The sequence below is a fragment of the Leptodactylus fuscus genome, chromosome 1 (assembly GCF_031893055.1).
Source record: "Leptodactylus fuscus isolate aLepFus1 chromosome 1, aLepFus1.hap2, whole genome shotgun sequence".
NCBI classification, from domain to species: Eukaryota; Metazoa; Chordata; class Amphibia; order Anura; family Leptodactylidae; genus Leptodactylus; species Leptodactylus fuscus.
Genome location: NC_134265.1, coordinates 90495958 through 90512571, shown reverse-complemented (window position 1 = coordinate 90512571; position 16614 = coordinate 90495958). Strand labels below are relative to the sequence as shown.

General features: G+C 39.4%; 1 protein-coding gene across 1 annotated transcript in view; it reads left to right on the top strand.

Moving 5' to 3' along the window:
- The window catches only part of RPH3A (rabphilin 3A), a 113015-nt gene that overhangs the window by 23852 nt on the left and 72549 nt on the right, over window positions 1–16614 (top strand). The window contains exon 3 of the mRNA XM_075273991.1: window positions 8913–9059. Coding sequence (XP_075130092.1) covers window positions 8913–9059 — 147 coding nt within the window. The remainder of the gene's footprint in view (window positions 1–8912; window positions 9060–16614) is intronic.

The following is a 16614-nucleotide window of genomic DNA, read 5'->3' as shown; positions in this document are numbered from 1 at the left end:
TGCTACCAGATATCCAGAGGCCATCCCTTTGAGAAACCCCACTGCTAAGTGCATTACAAAAGAGTTGTTCCACATATGCACTAGGGTGGGAATTCCCAAAGAAATCTTAACTGATCAAGGCACACCATTTATGTCTAAGGTCATGGGAGAGTTGTGTAAGATATTGAAAATCAAGCAGATGAGAACGTCCGTATATCATCCACAAACGGATGGCCTTGTAGAAAGGTTCAATAAAACCTTGAAGGCCATGTTAAAAAAGGCTGTGGAGAAGGATGGAAAAGATTGGGATTGTTTGCTGCCATATTTGCTGTTCTCAATTAGGGAAGTACCACAGGCCTCTACAGGGTTCTCCCCATTTGAGCTGCTGTATTGTAGACATCCCCGGGGGCTCCTGGACGTAGCTAAAGAGACATGGGAGTCTGAGGCCACCCCATATAAAAGTGTAATTGAGCATATAGCCCAAATGCAGGAGAGAATCTCCCAAGTAATGCCCATAGTGAGGGAACATTTGCAAAGGGCACAAGAAGCTCAAAGAAATGTGTATAATCGTTCTGCAAGAATTAGAGAATTCAGTCCGGGTGATCGGGTTTTGATATTGGTGCCCACTGTGGAGAGTAAATTTTTGGCTAAGTGGCAGGGACCCTTTGAGATCCTGGAAAAAGTTGGGGAGGTCAATTATAAAGTGCACCAACCAGGCAAAAGAAAGCCGGTGCAACTTTATCATGTAAATTTGATTAAGCCCTAGAGAGAAACGGAGTCACTGGCCGCACTAGTCTGCCCTCCTGCGGCTACTGAGCCAGAATGCCATAAGGTGACAGTGGCTGATACGTTATCTAGTTCGCAAAAACAGGAGACCAAAGAATTTTTGCAACATAACAAAGATATGTTCTCTAGCTTGCCAGGTTGTACTACTGTGATTGAACATGATATTGTTACAGAGCCACAGGTAAAGGTCAAGCTGAAACCTTACAGGATTCCTGAGGCCCGTAGACAGGTTATCTCAGAAGAGGTTCAGAGAATGTTGTCTCTGGGAGTGATTGAAAAATCAAAAAGTGAATGGTCTAGCCCAATCGTATTAGTTCCCAAGCCAAATGGTACCTGGCGATTCTGTAATGATTTCCGTAAACTTAATGAAGTTTCAAAAATGGATGCTTACCCTATGCCCCGGGTGGATGAACTTATTGAGAGGTTGGGTCCAGCCAGATATATCACCACTTTGGACCTCACTAAAGGGTACTGGCAAATATCTTTGACAAAAGATGCCCGAGAGAAAACTGCCTTTTCTACTCCCGATGGCTGTTTTCAATATGTTAGAATGCCATTTGGTTTGAAAGGAGCCCCGGCCACATTCCAAAGAGCAATGGATGAAATCCTTGTTCCGCACAAGAGTTATGCAGCAGCCTATTTAGATGACATTGTCATCTTCAGCCTAGACTGGAGCAGCCATTTAAGTAAAGTTCAGGCTGTCTTGATTCCCTTAGAGAAGCAGGGTTTACTGCCAACCCAGAAAAGTGTGCCATAGGCATGGAACAAGCCAAGTATCTGGGGTATGTTGTGGGGAGAGGTATGATTAAACCCCAGAACAATAAGGTGGAAGCCATACAAAACTGGCCCCGTCCACTCACCAAAAAACAAGTGAGGGCTTTCCTAGGGATTGTGGGGTATTACAGGCGATTTGTGCCTAATTTCGCCAGTATGTGAGCACCTTTGTCAGATCTCACAAAAGGGAAAAAGTCGGTGATGATTCAGTGGTCACCAGAGGCTGAAAATGCATTTAGCAATCTAAAAATGGCGCTCTGTAGACAACCAGTACTAGTGGCCCCAGATTTTTCAAAGGAATTCTTAGTACAAACAGATGCGTCAGAGGTCGGGTTAGGGGCTGTCCTGTCTCAGGAAGTTAATGGGGAAGAACATCCAATCATGTACTTGAGTCGGAAATTGAACACTGCAGAGCGAAACTACTCTATTGTAGAAAGAGAGTGTCTGGCAATAAAGTGGGCTCTAGACTCTCTCAGGTATTACTTGCTCGGTAGAAAGTTCAGGCTCATCTCAGATCATGCCCCGCTTAAGTGGATGAGCAAACACAAGGGCAATAATGCCAGGGTAACAAGGTGGTTCCTGGCGTTACAGGATTTTGATTTTGTGGTGGAACATAGACCAGGGAAGGCGCATTGCAATGCGGATGCCCTGTCTAGGATCCACTGCCTCTCCGCTATAGGTGCCCAGCCCGTCGGCTTTGGGCAGAGGGGGGGGGGGATATGTGAACAGGTAGATGGAAAAGTGGTAGATGGCAGGTATCTTCCACTGAGGTGGCTGGTATCTACAAGTTAACTGGCTGGAGTATGGGACCAGGAGTCAGGTATTGTAGTAACTCACGCCGATACCGCAGTCCTGGTTTTCTGGCTGACCCAAGTGGTCAGCTATTAAAGCACTGAGGTTGCCCATGGGAGGGGGGTGTGGTCGTCTCTTGGAGGAGAAACCTGTTGTACACACTGCCCTGTGTGTGTGTCTGGAGGATAAAACCTTAAAATTCACCTTGTGTGTGGGTGAGGAAAGCCTGAGGACTTACCTTCTTTACATCCTGAAGTAAGGACTGTTTTGTTTTTGTTGTTCTGGACCCTGCTGAAGAAAGCTCCTTTGTGTTATCCTTTTGCTGAAGAAAGCTGTTTTTGATTTACATTCTGTGGACTGTGTGAACTGCCTCCAATAAACTGACTACAACTGAGAGCTAATATCCTTTCCTCTGTCTGATTGACCTAGCAACTTACCCTCTCTGAAGGTCCCGCATTTACTATATATATATATATATATATATATATATATATATATATACTGTATATTACACACACACACGCACACTGCAAATGAGATATGGTGCAATAAGAGAAGAGTTAGCAGCCATCAAATCTGCAATTGCGTAATCCTATGATAGCAACACCAACTAGAATACTGAAGACGCATTTAGACAGATTTATTATGCCTTGTATGCCAGTTATCTGACATACTAGGGATAGAAACAGTCATAAATTGAAAAACCCAGGCCACCCATGCAACGTCAATGGACGTCATTTATAAGGAGGCGCACACCTTGCCTTTGCGGAAGAGATGAAGACTGCCATAGAAAATGCCAGTGTTCATAAATCTTCCTCATTGAATCCAATAAATGAAACCTTTTCTGAGGATGAAGAATGTTCTTCCTTATATCAATTACATAAGTGTGCATAATAAAGTGACTACTAAAGATGGTTTACAAATGGTTAGGGACCACTTCCATATAATCCATATCTTTTATATATAGTGGGAGGTAGACAGTGGAAGCTTTCCATCTCCTGATGCAGTGATCATTTATGGTCTACAGTATGCTTCTGCCACATTGTTCCTTCATGCTTTCTTCTCTTCTTATAAGTGAACCATGAGTAACCACATCTTGATTATGCTACATAAATTAAATAAAAAAAGCAACTAGATGTCTAACTTTGCTGCCAGCACATTAGAACCGTACATGTGAAATTGATAGAAAGAGGCAAGTGCAGCCCCGGGATCTCTGAAAAATTACATGGCCCAACATTGTAGTATTTAGATCAACCATTTGTCTCAAATATAATTATTTAATGTGATGTCAAACCACAGAAATATATCATGAAAAGAGAATTGTTCTGACCAAACTACTAATACAATATACTGTATGTAATATCTAATAGATCTATCTAATTCACTGTTGATAGACTACTGATGGAATGATAGGGGGTTTGCATTGAACCATGGTTTTCTATCAATCCATTGGTGTGACAGAGCTGGCAGGGATATTATATATGTAACTAGATGGTCTACAGGACAACATACCAGCACAAACCCTTTTTTATCCCATTATAAAAGCAATGATAGGCATAATAAGAGACAGTCACTTGTCTCTGATGAAATGGGTTCGTTAAATAACTGTGATAAATAGTCTAGTCTTACATTAGCATCAATAACAGTACCAATACAGAAACTATTACCTAATCAATTCGATACAGTAAGGCCTCACACACAAAACCGTAGTTGTTTTCTGTATATATTGCGGATAGAGTACAGACCCATTCATTTCTGTGGCCCCATACACGCGTCCATTTTTACTGATCAATGTCAGGGCCACAGAAACTATCCTCTAATAATGGAGCCGATCCTATTCCTGTCCATATTTGTGCCACAGACTCTCAGATACAAGTGTAGAGGACAAGTCTTTATGCAGATGTGATTGTGGATGACACACTGATGCAATGCAGACATGATAGCATATCAGTTTGCAGACAGTAAGAAAACCCTTTGATCATCTGCATGTATGGCATAGTTACACCTATAATTATGTAGCCATTAACAATAAGCAATTAACAATCTGTCTAAAACCTGCACTGATGTGGGACCGCCTGCCATTATATGGCACCATACCCTTATTAGACCAGGAAAAAATTTTTATGCCCTAGAAAAGTTCCCTTATTGGAAGACTGCATTGAATTGACACTGAAAGTATTTTCTAAAGTAGAATTAATATAGAATTACTAAGCATTATTTGGTGAAACCAAAATTCCCCTTTAAGAGAGAAGAGTAAGGTTAGTATAACGTAGAATAGGAATTATGGAACTTCATAAAATCATCAGTATATAGACCGATCCTTATTCAAAAACATTGAAAGTAATTTTGGGTTTGGCTACATTTTAGGGATCATATGTTTCTCATTTCTAGAAACCTTTGAGGTTATACTACTCAATGAGTATGCCATAGTGACTAGGAATAGGCAGGGAATGAAATTGGGAATGGCGTTTTTTATGACAAGACACAGATGGTTTTCTTGTGCAAGTAATGAGGCAGAGCAAATAATGATAACCCAGATCTCGTAATTGCCTACTAATGCAACAGGGAAGTTCTGTGACAACATTTCATTCTGTTTCATGAACAGGAAGGATAATTGTGATAATTACAGATAAAAATCATGTTACTGCTGAATGACATGGCGTGTCTTATGAAAGTCTGAAAATTATACAATTCATATATATAGATTCATTTCAATTTTTATCACTCTGTATAAATATGGCATACAATAGTTTTTCCCATTGTTTCCCTTTGATAATCAAACTCTAAATGAAATGTTCAAAAAAACCCAACCAAACAAAAAAAAAAACAACCCATGAACTTAAATAACCGTTGGCTAAATCCACTATTCTCTCCGACTCCCCTATACAAAAAATTATTTGGTTCAGCCAAGCGTTTGTGTTTACAATGGCGAGAGAGACGTAAGCTACCACCAGACTCCTTTGGTGGCTTATCTCCAGGGAAAACCAGAAGAAAGGGCATTGAACTTGAACTTAAACATGGCAGATCCTTCTTTCTCCTAACATTATCTGTTATGGAGGACACATATTTGATAGCCAGCTTCTGACAACTTTTCCATAATGTGTATGGGGGTATTTTTGTCTGTCTGAGAAACTTAAAATTTGAAAGACTGATAGCTGGAGTTTCACAGTCCCCTAGTAACGGCATAATGAAATTCAGTAGTTTCTAACTTGCTATCTAATGGCAGGGGGTACTTTATGATTGGGCTCCCTTAACTAGTGGACACCAAGTTGATCTTATGAGATACAAATGGAAGATTTCTTTATAGACTTAAAGTTTTGGTAATCTGAAACCGAATAAGATCAAAGGTGTGGAGGTTATTAAGGTGGGATTATAAGGATTTTGTTAATTTGTTAAATTTACTGTTCCTTTTAAGATAAAATACTTTTTATTCGTACTTTGGTAGTTTCAGTGCTTTAAATATACAGAAGACCTCTTCTATTTCACGTGGAAATAAAATAGTTTTATTTAATGTCACAATTTGTGTCATCTGTTGGCTTCAAATGGGTGTATTATATAAAATATATATAATGTCTTGCAACTAATGGGCAGAATTGAGAAAAATGTAAAAATGGTGACCCGGCAGACATGAACAACAGCTTAAAATGGCTACGCTTTTCGACACCGGGTGGGTGCCTTCTTCAGACCAAGCAGGAGGTGTCCAGCAATAGCCTTTAGTTCTAAGGCTATTGCTGGACACCTCCTGCTTGGCCTGAAGAAGACACCCGCTCGGTGACGAAACATGTAGCCATTTTAAGCTGTTGTTTATGTCCTTGGAGCAATAAACAGAACCAATTCATCTTAACCATCAACATCATTTATTTTTATTTTTAAATTTATTACGGATTTTGCTGCCGTTAGCGCTCTATCATTTCACGGTTTTTCTATATATCCTTTCCAATGGGCAGAATTAGTAGCCTGTTATAAAGCCAGTAGGAAAAGGTAAACCTGATGCATCACGATTTAAACCCTATGGCTAAGATCTCTTCTCTGGTGGTACATGGTAGGTAGGGGAACTCCATTAAAATTTTTGCATTAGCGTACTAGAGCTTTAAGTATTACTTATCATCATCATCATCATCGGATGGTAAACATGTGCATACAGAAACTATATTAGTATTAGTTTTTTGGTATCTTGTGAAAATAGTAAATGGGAACCCACAGAACGCCAAATTAAAAATTATCCTCTTGTACTAAAGTAAAATGTAGCTTATAAATTGCTCATTGATCCCCTGTGGTCAGTCAGCATGATCATGTGACATGTTTCATGACTGCAGAACGTTTCTTCTCTGTAGTGAAAATATCCATCACTTTCCTTCATTTAAGGGGTCTTCATTCCCGGTGCCTCTCGCAGCAGTGACTATAAATAAAGCACCTTTTGGTTTTTTGGTTTTTTCATCTGCTCCTGCTATTGTACATCAGATCAATGTTATTCTGTATTGCTGTAATTGCTTTGTACCTTTGGACAAGTATATTGATAGAACTGTATACAAGAGTATGGAATGAATCAAAAGCGTGTCAGAAGTGGAACAATAATTGTGTGTAATTGTAGCGATTAAATATAAATAAGCAGATAAGGCCGGGGCTGGATAGAGAAAAGCATTGTTACACAGAATCATCCAGACTCTTTCCCTTTCAAATGTCAACAACCATTTTCATGCTTGCAGATCTTACTTAGGAAGTAGAAATAATAGATGCTGAGGGCAAGCTAATGTTTCAGGTCAGGCTGAAAAATATTGCTATACCTTTGCTGGATTCAATAGAACGTACTTTAGAAGTATTTAAAGAATTGAGTAGTGTTCAGCTCATGGCAAATGGAGGTAATGTATGAAAATATACTGATGTTTAGGGATCATGCACAGGAACGTGTGCTTTGTCAATGTGCTAGCCATGTTTGTAATGGCTAGTATACTGACCCATTTTTTTTCTATGGCCCAAATACACGCTCATTGGAGCCAAGTACTATTTCTGTCCATTTTGTGGGCCATTTTGAATACATAAAATAAATGAGTCTGTGGAAGATATGGATGGCGCAGATATAACATCCATATGCCGCCTGTGCCCTTATCTCTACATGAATGTGGATATACATATTAACCATGAATCATAGTCTAACAATTTTTATATAATATGTAACAATAATCTGCCTGGGATAATTCTAATATGTAAGTGCTTCTTGTTTACAATGTCCAAATATTCTGCAAAAGTAATAGAAGTAACACGGGTAAAAACTACCACAGGGATTTCAATTTTTGGTCCATAGTTACAGCTAAAGTATACTCTGAATGTGAATATACAAACTTTTGGGTAATAGTTGCTGTATCTGAAAGGTTCACAGCCACATGACCATAAAAGTATAAATTACCATTTGTTATATAATATGATGTAGTGAGTAGTTGTCATATGGCCTGAAACATCCTTTTCACTAAGGAATTCCTGTTGCTTGAGGGTGAATTTCAGAAAGATCATAACCTCCAAGAATTATTGCTGATTTTCACAGTTATGCTGAACACTTGACTGCCATGCTCTGAATAGCTTGGCAGTAACATTCGGTCTGTACAGAATCCTCTTCTGGACTGCATAGTCATATGGGATGCCAACACATTGTTGATTGACCTCTTCTTTGATCTGTGGCCTTGCATGGCCTCTATTTTTGGGGGGCCCACAAATAATTTTCCAGAATTTCCTATTCCAAGATGCTGACACTGCCTGAAAAATCAATCAGACTGAGTTATCTGTGAGTTATCCGTCTTCAGGAATGTGGGAGATGTGGAGGGAGCATTCTGTCCATAAATACAATACACAATGGCGTAATCTTTCAGAGATTCTAGTAGACAAATAGTGGAGAAGTGGAGAGTCACCATTTTCTGTACACATAAGACAGTATTAAATGTTCCTCCAAAATCGGTAGGTTTGGTCACCTGAGCTGGTATGTGTATTAGCACCTTAGGGTACGTCAGCATATTAATCTGATGCATTCCTCAAAAGATTGAGTTCTTGTTTCTGATAGTGGAAGGGAATATCTTTACTGTTCTTAGGCTAAATTTACATCTGCATTGGGCTTTCCATTGTTCTGGTCTGCCAATGGACAGGCGGACCGCTATAATAGTAGATATGTGCAGACCCTGTAGACCCTATTGAATATAATGAGGTCTGTCGGGTGTCCATGGTCTTTAAACTGAAATCAGCAGAGGAAAAAGAGATACCTGGAGACTCTGACACAGATGTGAACTTTAGTTAATAATAACTTACCTTGTAATTTATTTTATATTGAAATTCAAGTGACTCTAAAATAGATATATTTTATATTCATCAAAAACTCTGCAGCACTACAGTATATTGTAAGCCCTCGCGGGCAGGGCCCCCTACCCCACTGTGCCAGCCGATCATTGTTAGTATTATATCTACCTGTATATTCTGTGTATTGTATGTAAACCCCCAAATGTAAAGCACCATGGAATTAATGGTGCTATATATATAAATAAATAAATAATAATAATATAATATATGTTTACTGACAGATTGTCTTTTTGTCTTTGTAGACATGATGCCAACTGGTCTGTACACCCAGCTAACCAGGGTGAACGCCAAAGGAAACACGAAGACTTAACCGATGAAGAGAAAGAAATTATTAACAGAGTCATAGCAAGAGCTGCTAAAATGGAGGAGATGGAACAGGAACGAATTGGGTGAGCTAAATTATATCTGTGCACTTTATATGAGTATGGTGTATGAAAACATACTGATGACATACAGTATTCCAAGGAATGGTCAGGCTGCTAGAAACAGAAAATCGTGTTCTTCTGATAGCTCTGGAGGGCAAAATTCCCTGCAGCCTTAGCATCCAGAAAATGGAAGCAATTATGATAATGTTATACCAATATATGTATATAAAAAAAAAAAAAAATAATCTATTCTTCTGGAAACGTCTATTGACTGCATAAGGGAATCGTCTTCTGACCACCCCTTCAGATGAGACTAATGTGGGAGTTAGCACTCTTACAATCATATATATTTAACTGTGCATATGACTGTATGCAGGGGTCAGATCTTGCAGTTAAAATATTCTTGTACTTACTGTACTGTTACACTCATGACAAAAAAATGATGGTAAATTGCTAGAATGTGCCACCACTTTCTTATTGTCATTTCTAAAGCCAGGACCCTCACAATCTTGAAATTTAAGGTGCAGCAAAGAAGCTTTAACTCTGCCTGTTCCTCACTCACACATGACTGGGGTCTTGCTACAACTCTCTGCACAGTCACTGGCTGGAGCAGCTACTGGGCAGGAAAAACTTTAAAGGGCATGCACGACTAAAGTCAGAGCCCCACTGATCAGAAATTGGGGTTATATCATAGAGATAGGAATAACTTTGGGGTTTGTGTATATATTTTGAAGATGGTAAGTATTCAAAAGGAACCTCTTGGGTCTATATGACTGGGATACTAAACCACCGACCGTTCCTTATGGACCAGAGGTTTAGTGTTCCTATCTGTTCTTTTATACTTGGAGATGAGTTTGAGTCTTATGAGACTCTTCTCTAGAGATCCTGGTGGCTATGCAGTTGTCTATGTTTAGTAAAGTCATGTTTTTTCCGCTGTATGCATGGACAGGGTTATAAGGCTTATTGATCTTATGGATCTATGAGTGGATTAGTGTCCTTAATACATCTGACAGGAAGTCTACGTATGTTGTACGTAGTATTGAACAACTTTCTACGTCCACATCTATCCAATATATTCAGTAATCTTATAAATATATTTATGTATGTATTTCTTTAAAGGTAACATAATGCATCTGTAAAATAATGTGTATATGAAGTCAGTAAATGGAACCGCACTGCTATATCTGTATACAGCATACCAGTCTAAACTGAACATATACATTGGCTTCTAAGGTCACTAAACAAATCCTAAATAAAGAAACGTGTCTTGAGGCTATGAAATCTGCCAAGCCTCACCGATCGTGTTTCTGTCTAGCTGCTGTACTGGGTTAGTACACATGTAGATTTTAACCTTTCATATTAGGATTGGACTGTGTGGGCATAATTGTGAAGGCACTTGTTACTTCTTATCTCTCTGACAAGCAGAATAAATTGGAATTATATAGCTGCTGTGGCTTCCCAATCTTACAGACAGATGCAATTATTTCAAGACAACTAAGGCAAACAATGCATTCTAAAATTAATGATGGGCAGAATGATAACCTATTTCTTGCATATTTTATAGGAGTTTGGATTAGAAATGGCAATTATTCATGTCAAAACTATATAGTATAAATTGGAGCAAATATATCTGCCCTCATATGATATAAAAGTAACTTTAAAGCTCTTTACATTATATACATTTTATTTATTATTATTTATTTATTATGCTTCCTTGTATAGCGCCATCATATTTACAGACATTGACAGTCACTGTCCCATATAGGGCCCACAATCTACATTCCCTATCAGTATGTCTTTGATGTGTGGAAAGAAACCCACGCAAACACGGGGAGAACATACAAACTCCTTGCAGATGTTGTCCTGGACAGGATTTGAACCCAGGACTCCAGCGCTGCAAGGCTGCAGTGCTAACCACTGAGCCACCGTGCTGCCCTATAAACATATAGGGGATGTTTTATGAAGACTGATGTATTGTATGCTGGTCTTCATGTGTGTGTGTGGAGCGGGGTAGAATGCGCCTCCTTTATAAGATGACTCCTAGGTTGTGTGGCTAGACTGAAATCTATGCCAATTCATAGTTGGCATAGATTTCCGGAAACCTTCATGCCAGTAAATGGTCCATACCATCCATCCATCTATCTGTCTGTCTGTCTATCTATATTTATAATCACTGGGGGCTCTAACTCCTTCGCATCATTAGATAAGGATTCCAAGGACCTTTCTTCCCCCTCACTGGACAACCACATGAATGGAGCAGTGGATACACTGCCTCTCCATTCAATATCTCTTTGCCCAATGAAAACAGCCAAACTCTATACTTGTCTGTTTCTCTCCATTTAGATGTGGTTGTGCAGTGAGGAAGAATGGAGGGGGAATGGCACCCCCATTACAGCGATTGTGGGGCTCACTGTAATCAGACATTTAAAGCGGACCTTTTACCACTGCTACCAACTCCAGTCTTTTGCATCCTTTAATAGGCCCTGCTCCACTGATCACAGTGTCGTATTTTTTTTCTGCAGCCCTCACCCTTCCTGAGCAATTACTGCATTTAGTTTCAGCACAAAATATGCTAATTATGCTTATGACTGTCAGGAGGGAGGTCATGGGCTGGAGCAGTTTGCCAGACACAATTAACCTTTTAGTACACAGTTTAAACAACTTGTTGGGTGCTAAAAATAACAGAACCAAAAGTTCTGGAATGGTGGGGGTTAGAGAAAAAAATCCATCGGCACTGGAAGCATGCGAAGAGTTGGTGATGGTGATAAAAGGTCCCCTTTTAATACCTATCTTGTGCATAAATTTTTATTTTTGCAAGAATATACAATAACCATAGAGTTAAACATTTGCTAATAGGTTATCCTTTTGGCATACCTTTGACACCACAGCCCCACATTCCATTAACCAATATTTCCATGACGTTAAATGTCTCTTTACTTAATTTTCAGTTTGTTTTGTTTCCATTATTATAAAAGTCTTCTTCTATGAACAGGCTTATTGTGAATTGTTAGACCATGAAGGTCTTACGCTGGTTAATTCCTTGGGCAGATGCTTATGTTGATGTCTTCTGTTGTGGACCATACAGTGACAACTAAACAATCATATAATGTATAAATAACATTGCTTGGCATGAGGAACACCCACTGTCAAATCAATTAAGGTGCTCCAGGTACCCCTGTCATAAGGGCCAGTAGAGCCACTTTCTGAATCAGAATTGCTTCTGACAATAACAAGTGGTTGCATCCTATGTCAGTGCACATTGTCACATACCCCTAAAGCTATCCCTTAATTCATCTCTATAAAGAAAGTTTTCCAAGGATTCTAAATTTGGATCTAAGGACTTAGAATGTAAGAATAACATGTTTAATATACTCCCCTATCTTTTATCTTTTTATTTTCTTCATGTTGATGGCCTCCTTGGCTCTAAAAACCACAGCAAATTCTGCAACAAAAAAAGCTGCTTTTCCCGAAATGTTAGGCCTGAGCCTTAAAAAGAAAATGTCAGCTGTCCTGCCTTGTCTTTTTTATTAAATGGTTTTAGTAATCGCCTAAAAATAGCAATTTTGGATTATCATTTTGTGATGAATGTTTTTCTGTTATTCCTTCTTGAAACATAAGTGTAAATTGGTTATTGCGATTTCCCTGGCACACTCTTATCATAGACCAGCGGCAGTGATTTGACAGTGTCGGACCGTGTAAGGATACATCTCCAACTGGTACAACCTGTTCTAGGAGGAATGATAGAGGAATGGCACTATACAGAATTCTAAGAAAAGATGCTCCACATTTGCTATGTTATGCGGAAAACAATTATTCACATGTCAGAAATGTTAACAGGTCCTTTTTAATAATCCATAGTCTATAATATTTATGAGTGTCACAAAATGGCTTTGCATATTCTTGCATTAAATGTTTTTTTTATACTCTGTGACATAACAAATCTTTGCTTTCCTTTACAATGCCAAGAAGATAGTTCCATGTGTCAGGATGATGATCGTTCACAAGTCATCGTTTCTGCAGCAATGTCATTTCTCGTCCCTTGTTATCCAGTATTAAACTCATAATTTTACAATCATCACTAATCACTCAGGATTTGTCACTTCTAATTTGTTCATCTGTGCTTATCACTCATTGCTCATCAGTCATACCGTTATACAGTCATACCGTCATACAGTTACTTTGTCATCCTATTAGACACTACTTCTCCTACTCTGCGCGCAGCTTTTTCATTTTGATGTATTGCATCAGGGTCCTAATTCAGCAGCCATATTTGTAGCCATTCTGTCCATTACTTTTGCTAATTTTTGCTATATGATGAAATTTACAATACTTATTGTCTGCAGTAACAACAAGATTTCTTAGAAAAAAAATTTTGTTTCTTGCTCACCTGCTATTGTAAGGTTTATTTTTTACATTAAGGTTTATGCTGGCAAAGTTGACTTTTTACCTTGTTACTTATGACCACAAATCTAGCAGGTCTGTATATATTGTAAGACATATTGAAGGGAATAAAGACTCATAATACGGTCTGAAAACCATCCCCTGGAGTAATATTTTTCTACTCACAGTATCTCTCCTTATCCTGCTTTAACAGACATCATGCATAGATCAGTGATTTTTATGAGATGTATGTATAGTCTGCATCAGACATTCTGTATATCTGTATGCTTCGGTACCCCAGAGCTTAAAATTGGGAGGGGAAACTTTCTACAGCTTTCTAAGGCAAGGGAAGTGAGCAGTGATATGTGCTTTCTCCAAGACACAAGTTGTGCTATATTTAAGTGGTAATGTTACCCAAAGAAATTGTAAGGATCCATATGCCCCCAGTACGGAAGTAGGTGTTAGAAAAAGCTTATTGGTGGAAAAGGGAAGTTATGGAACTTTAAGCATTATAAGTTTAAAGAATAATTCTAGGGAACAAGAGGGGGAAGAATGTGTATACACAGATTAGCTGGGAGAATAGCTGATAAATTATGTAAATGGAGGATATTAGGGCAGGGATAGTTCAATGAGGATTTACGGATGTAAAAATCAGGACCTCCATTTATTTTTATTTTACCAATAGATGAAGGCAAGATCCTCCTACCCAGTTCTTATGTTAAGGGTTTTTGGTTGTGTTGTCATATATTTGAGGTAGATTGTGTCATGCCATTCCATATAGATCTCTGTGACCAATTTCTCATTTGTTAAGGACTATTGCTGGTCCCTCCCTGATTTTGGACAGCTTTGAGCAACTATGAAGGTTTGTCTGGGTTGTCCAGTGATGGTGTTGGAGCATCATTGACTTCTAGTTGGTGTTTGTACTGGGGGAAGATATGCTCCAAACCATAGTGTGCAGTGCCATAGTGGGTCAGTTTTACTTAAGTTTGCTTGATGTGGGTTCATTTTTGTGAAATCATGCTCATTGTGTGGTTATTGGACTCCTGTGAACTCCTAATCAATTCCATCCATATGAATAATAGTTATATAAATTTATTAATGAATCTACTATGTCTGAACATAAATATACTCATATTGTAAGAGTGGGGAGCACCTTATGCCAATTCACACAAAAGTGCACAAAACGCATAAGAAGAGTGAATGCTGATTAAGATGTCAGCACTGAGCTTGTTTCCTTGACTTCACTTCTAGCGACACGACTGTGAAATGTGCAGTCAGAAGTGGCACAGGTGGCAAATGGAAGCTCCGCCCTTTATTTCCGCCAACATTATACTTACGTTTTAGGTCTAGTGACTTTGACTCTACTGCCTACAGTAGACCTCCCCTGGCCTTTTCTCCCAATCTGACTCATATTAGTGGTATCCTGCCCTAAATGGCAGCTGCCTGCCCCAGACCCTTTCAGGTCTCCCCCAGTAATGTTACTTATGAAATAGCCTGATAGCCAGATGAAGCCCATTTTAGCACAGACTCTATGCCCAATTAAAGGGGTTCTCCCATTAAAGGCATTCTCCCATCTCAAATTAAATATACTATATGTACCGCAAACATCAACTACAACAAAAGCTCGGACTCCCAAAAACACTAATACAGAAAACAAGCAGAATTTTGCTGTTATTCACTAATATGTTAAAAAGCTATACTGCACCTAGCAAACTGTGACTGTGATACCAAAATCTAACTTTTTTGAGATTGCACAGCATACCGTATATAAAAACACAACTTAATGTTTCATATATACAAGCACCTTCATGCAACGTTGCGGCAAACAGAGATTGCTAGCAAAAATTGCACAAAAATTTAAATTTGTCACTAAAGTGCAACTGAAGCAATCCCTTTCTGCAAACAAAATGTACTTTCTAAAAACTGCAATATGTGAGGAGTTCATACATACCACACGTATATATTTACAGGGGCAGGTGTTAAAGAAACGTCAAAATCGCAGAAATGCGCCATCCCATTTTGTGCATGCCAATTAAATAGGACTTTGCATAAAAATATTATTTTACATCCCCCTATAAATATTTTTAGCAATCTATACATTCATCTCTAGTGATAATCGTTATTACTATTATTTTAGCGTGTAACGGATATCACTAGAGGCGTATTTTACACTAGAGATCTCAGGTATAGACAGGACAGGGATTGGGTGAAATGTAAACTTTATTCATGACTTTGTGTATGTGTTGTGAGTTTGGTGCGACTTTTTTTTTTTTTTGGCGCTGCGACCTGGATAATATAAGATAATCCTTTAATAGTCCCACAGTGGGGAAATTTCAGCATGTTACAGCAGCATAGTAATACAGTTACAGGATAATACAGACGTAGACACACATAAGCTGAGAAGATATACTAGGAGTGCATAGCAGCTAAGGAAAAACGGAAGAGAAAGAGGAAGACCTCATGGTCATTGTCATAGTCATTAGTTCTCTGTGCGGACTGATCTTCGTTTGGTCTGATGTAGATTATACAGCCTGGTCGCGGTTGGAAGGAAGGACCTGCGATAGCGCTCCTTCTCACACTTGGGATGAAGCAGACGGTCACTTACAGTGCTGCCAAGTCCCATCAGGGTCCCATGCATGGGGTGGGATTTGTTCTCCCGCATGGAGGTCACCACAGACAGTATCCTTCTGTCACCCACCACCTGTACTGGGTCCAAGGGGCTCCCCAGGACAGAGCTGGCCCTCCTGATCAGCCTGTCAAGTCTATTTCTGTCCCTGGTTGATATACTGCTTCCCCAGCAGGCCACACCGAAAAAGATGGCTGAGGCAACCACAGAGTTGAAGAAGGCCCTAAGAAGTGTCCCCTGGACTCCGAAGGCCCTCAGCCTCCTGAGCAGGTAGAGTCTGCTGTGGCCCTTTCTGTGCAGCGCCTCCAGGTGATCAGCCCAGTCTAGTTTATTATTGAGGAGCACGCCCAGATACTTATAGGTCCTGACTATCTCAATACATGTTCCTTGAATCTCCACCGGGGTTGGAGCACCTCTCCGTTTACTAAAGTCCACCACCATCTCCTTGGTCTTCCCAGCATTAATCCTGAGCTGGTTCTGCTGGCACCATTCAACAAAATCCCGGTTTAAGTCTCTGTATTCCCTATCGTCGCCATCAGTGATGAGGCCTACTATAGCAGAGTCATCGGAGTA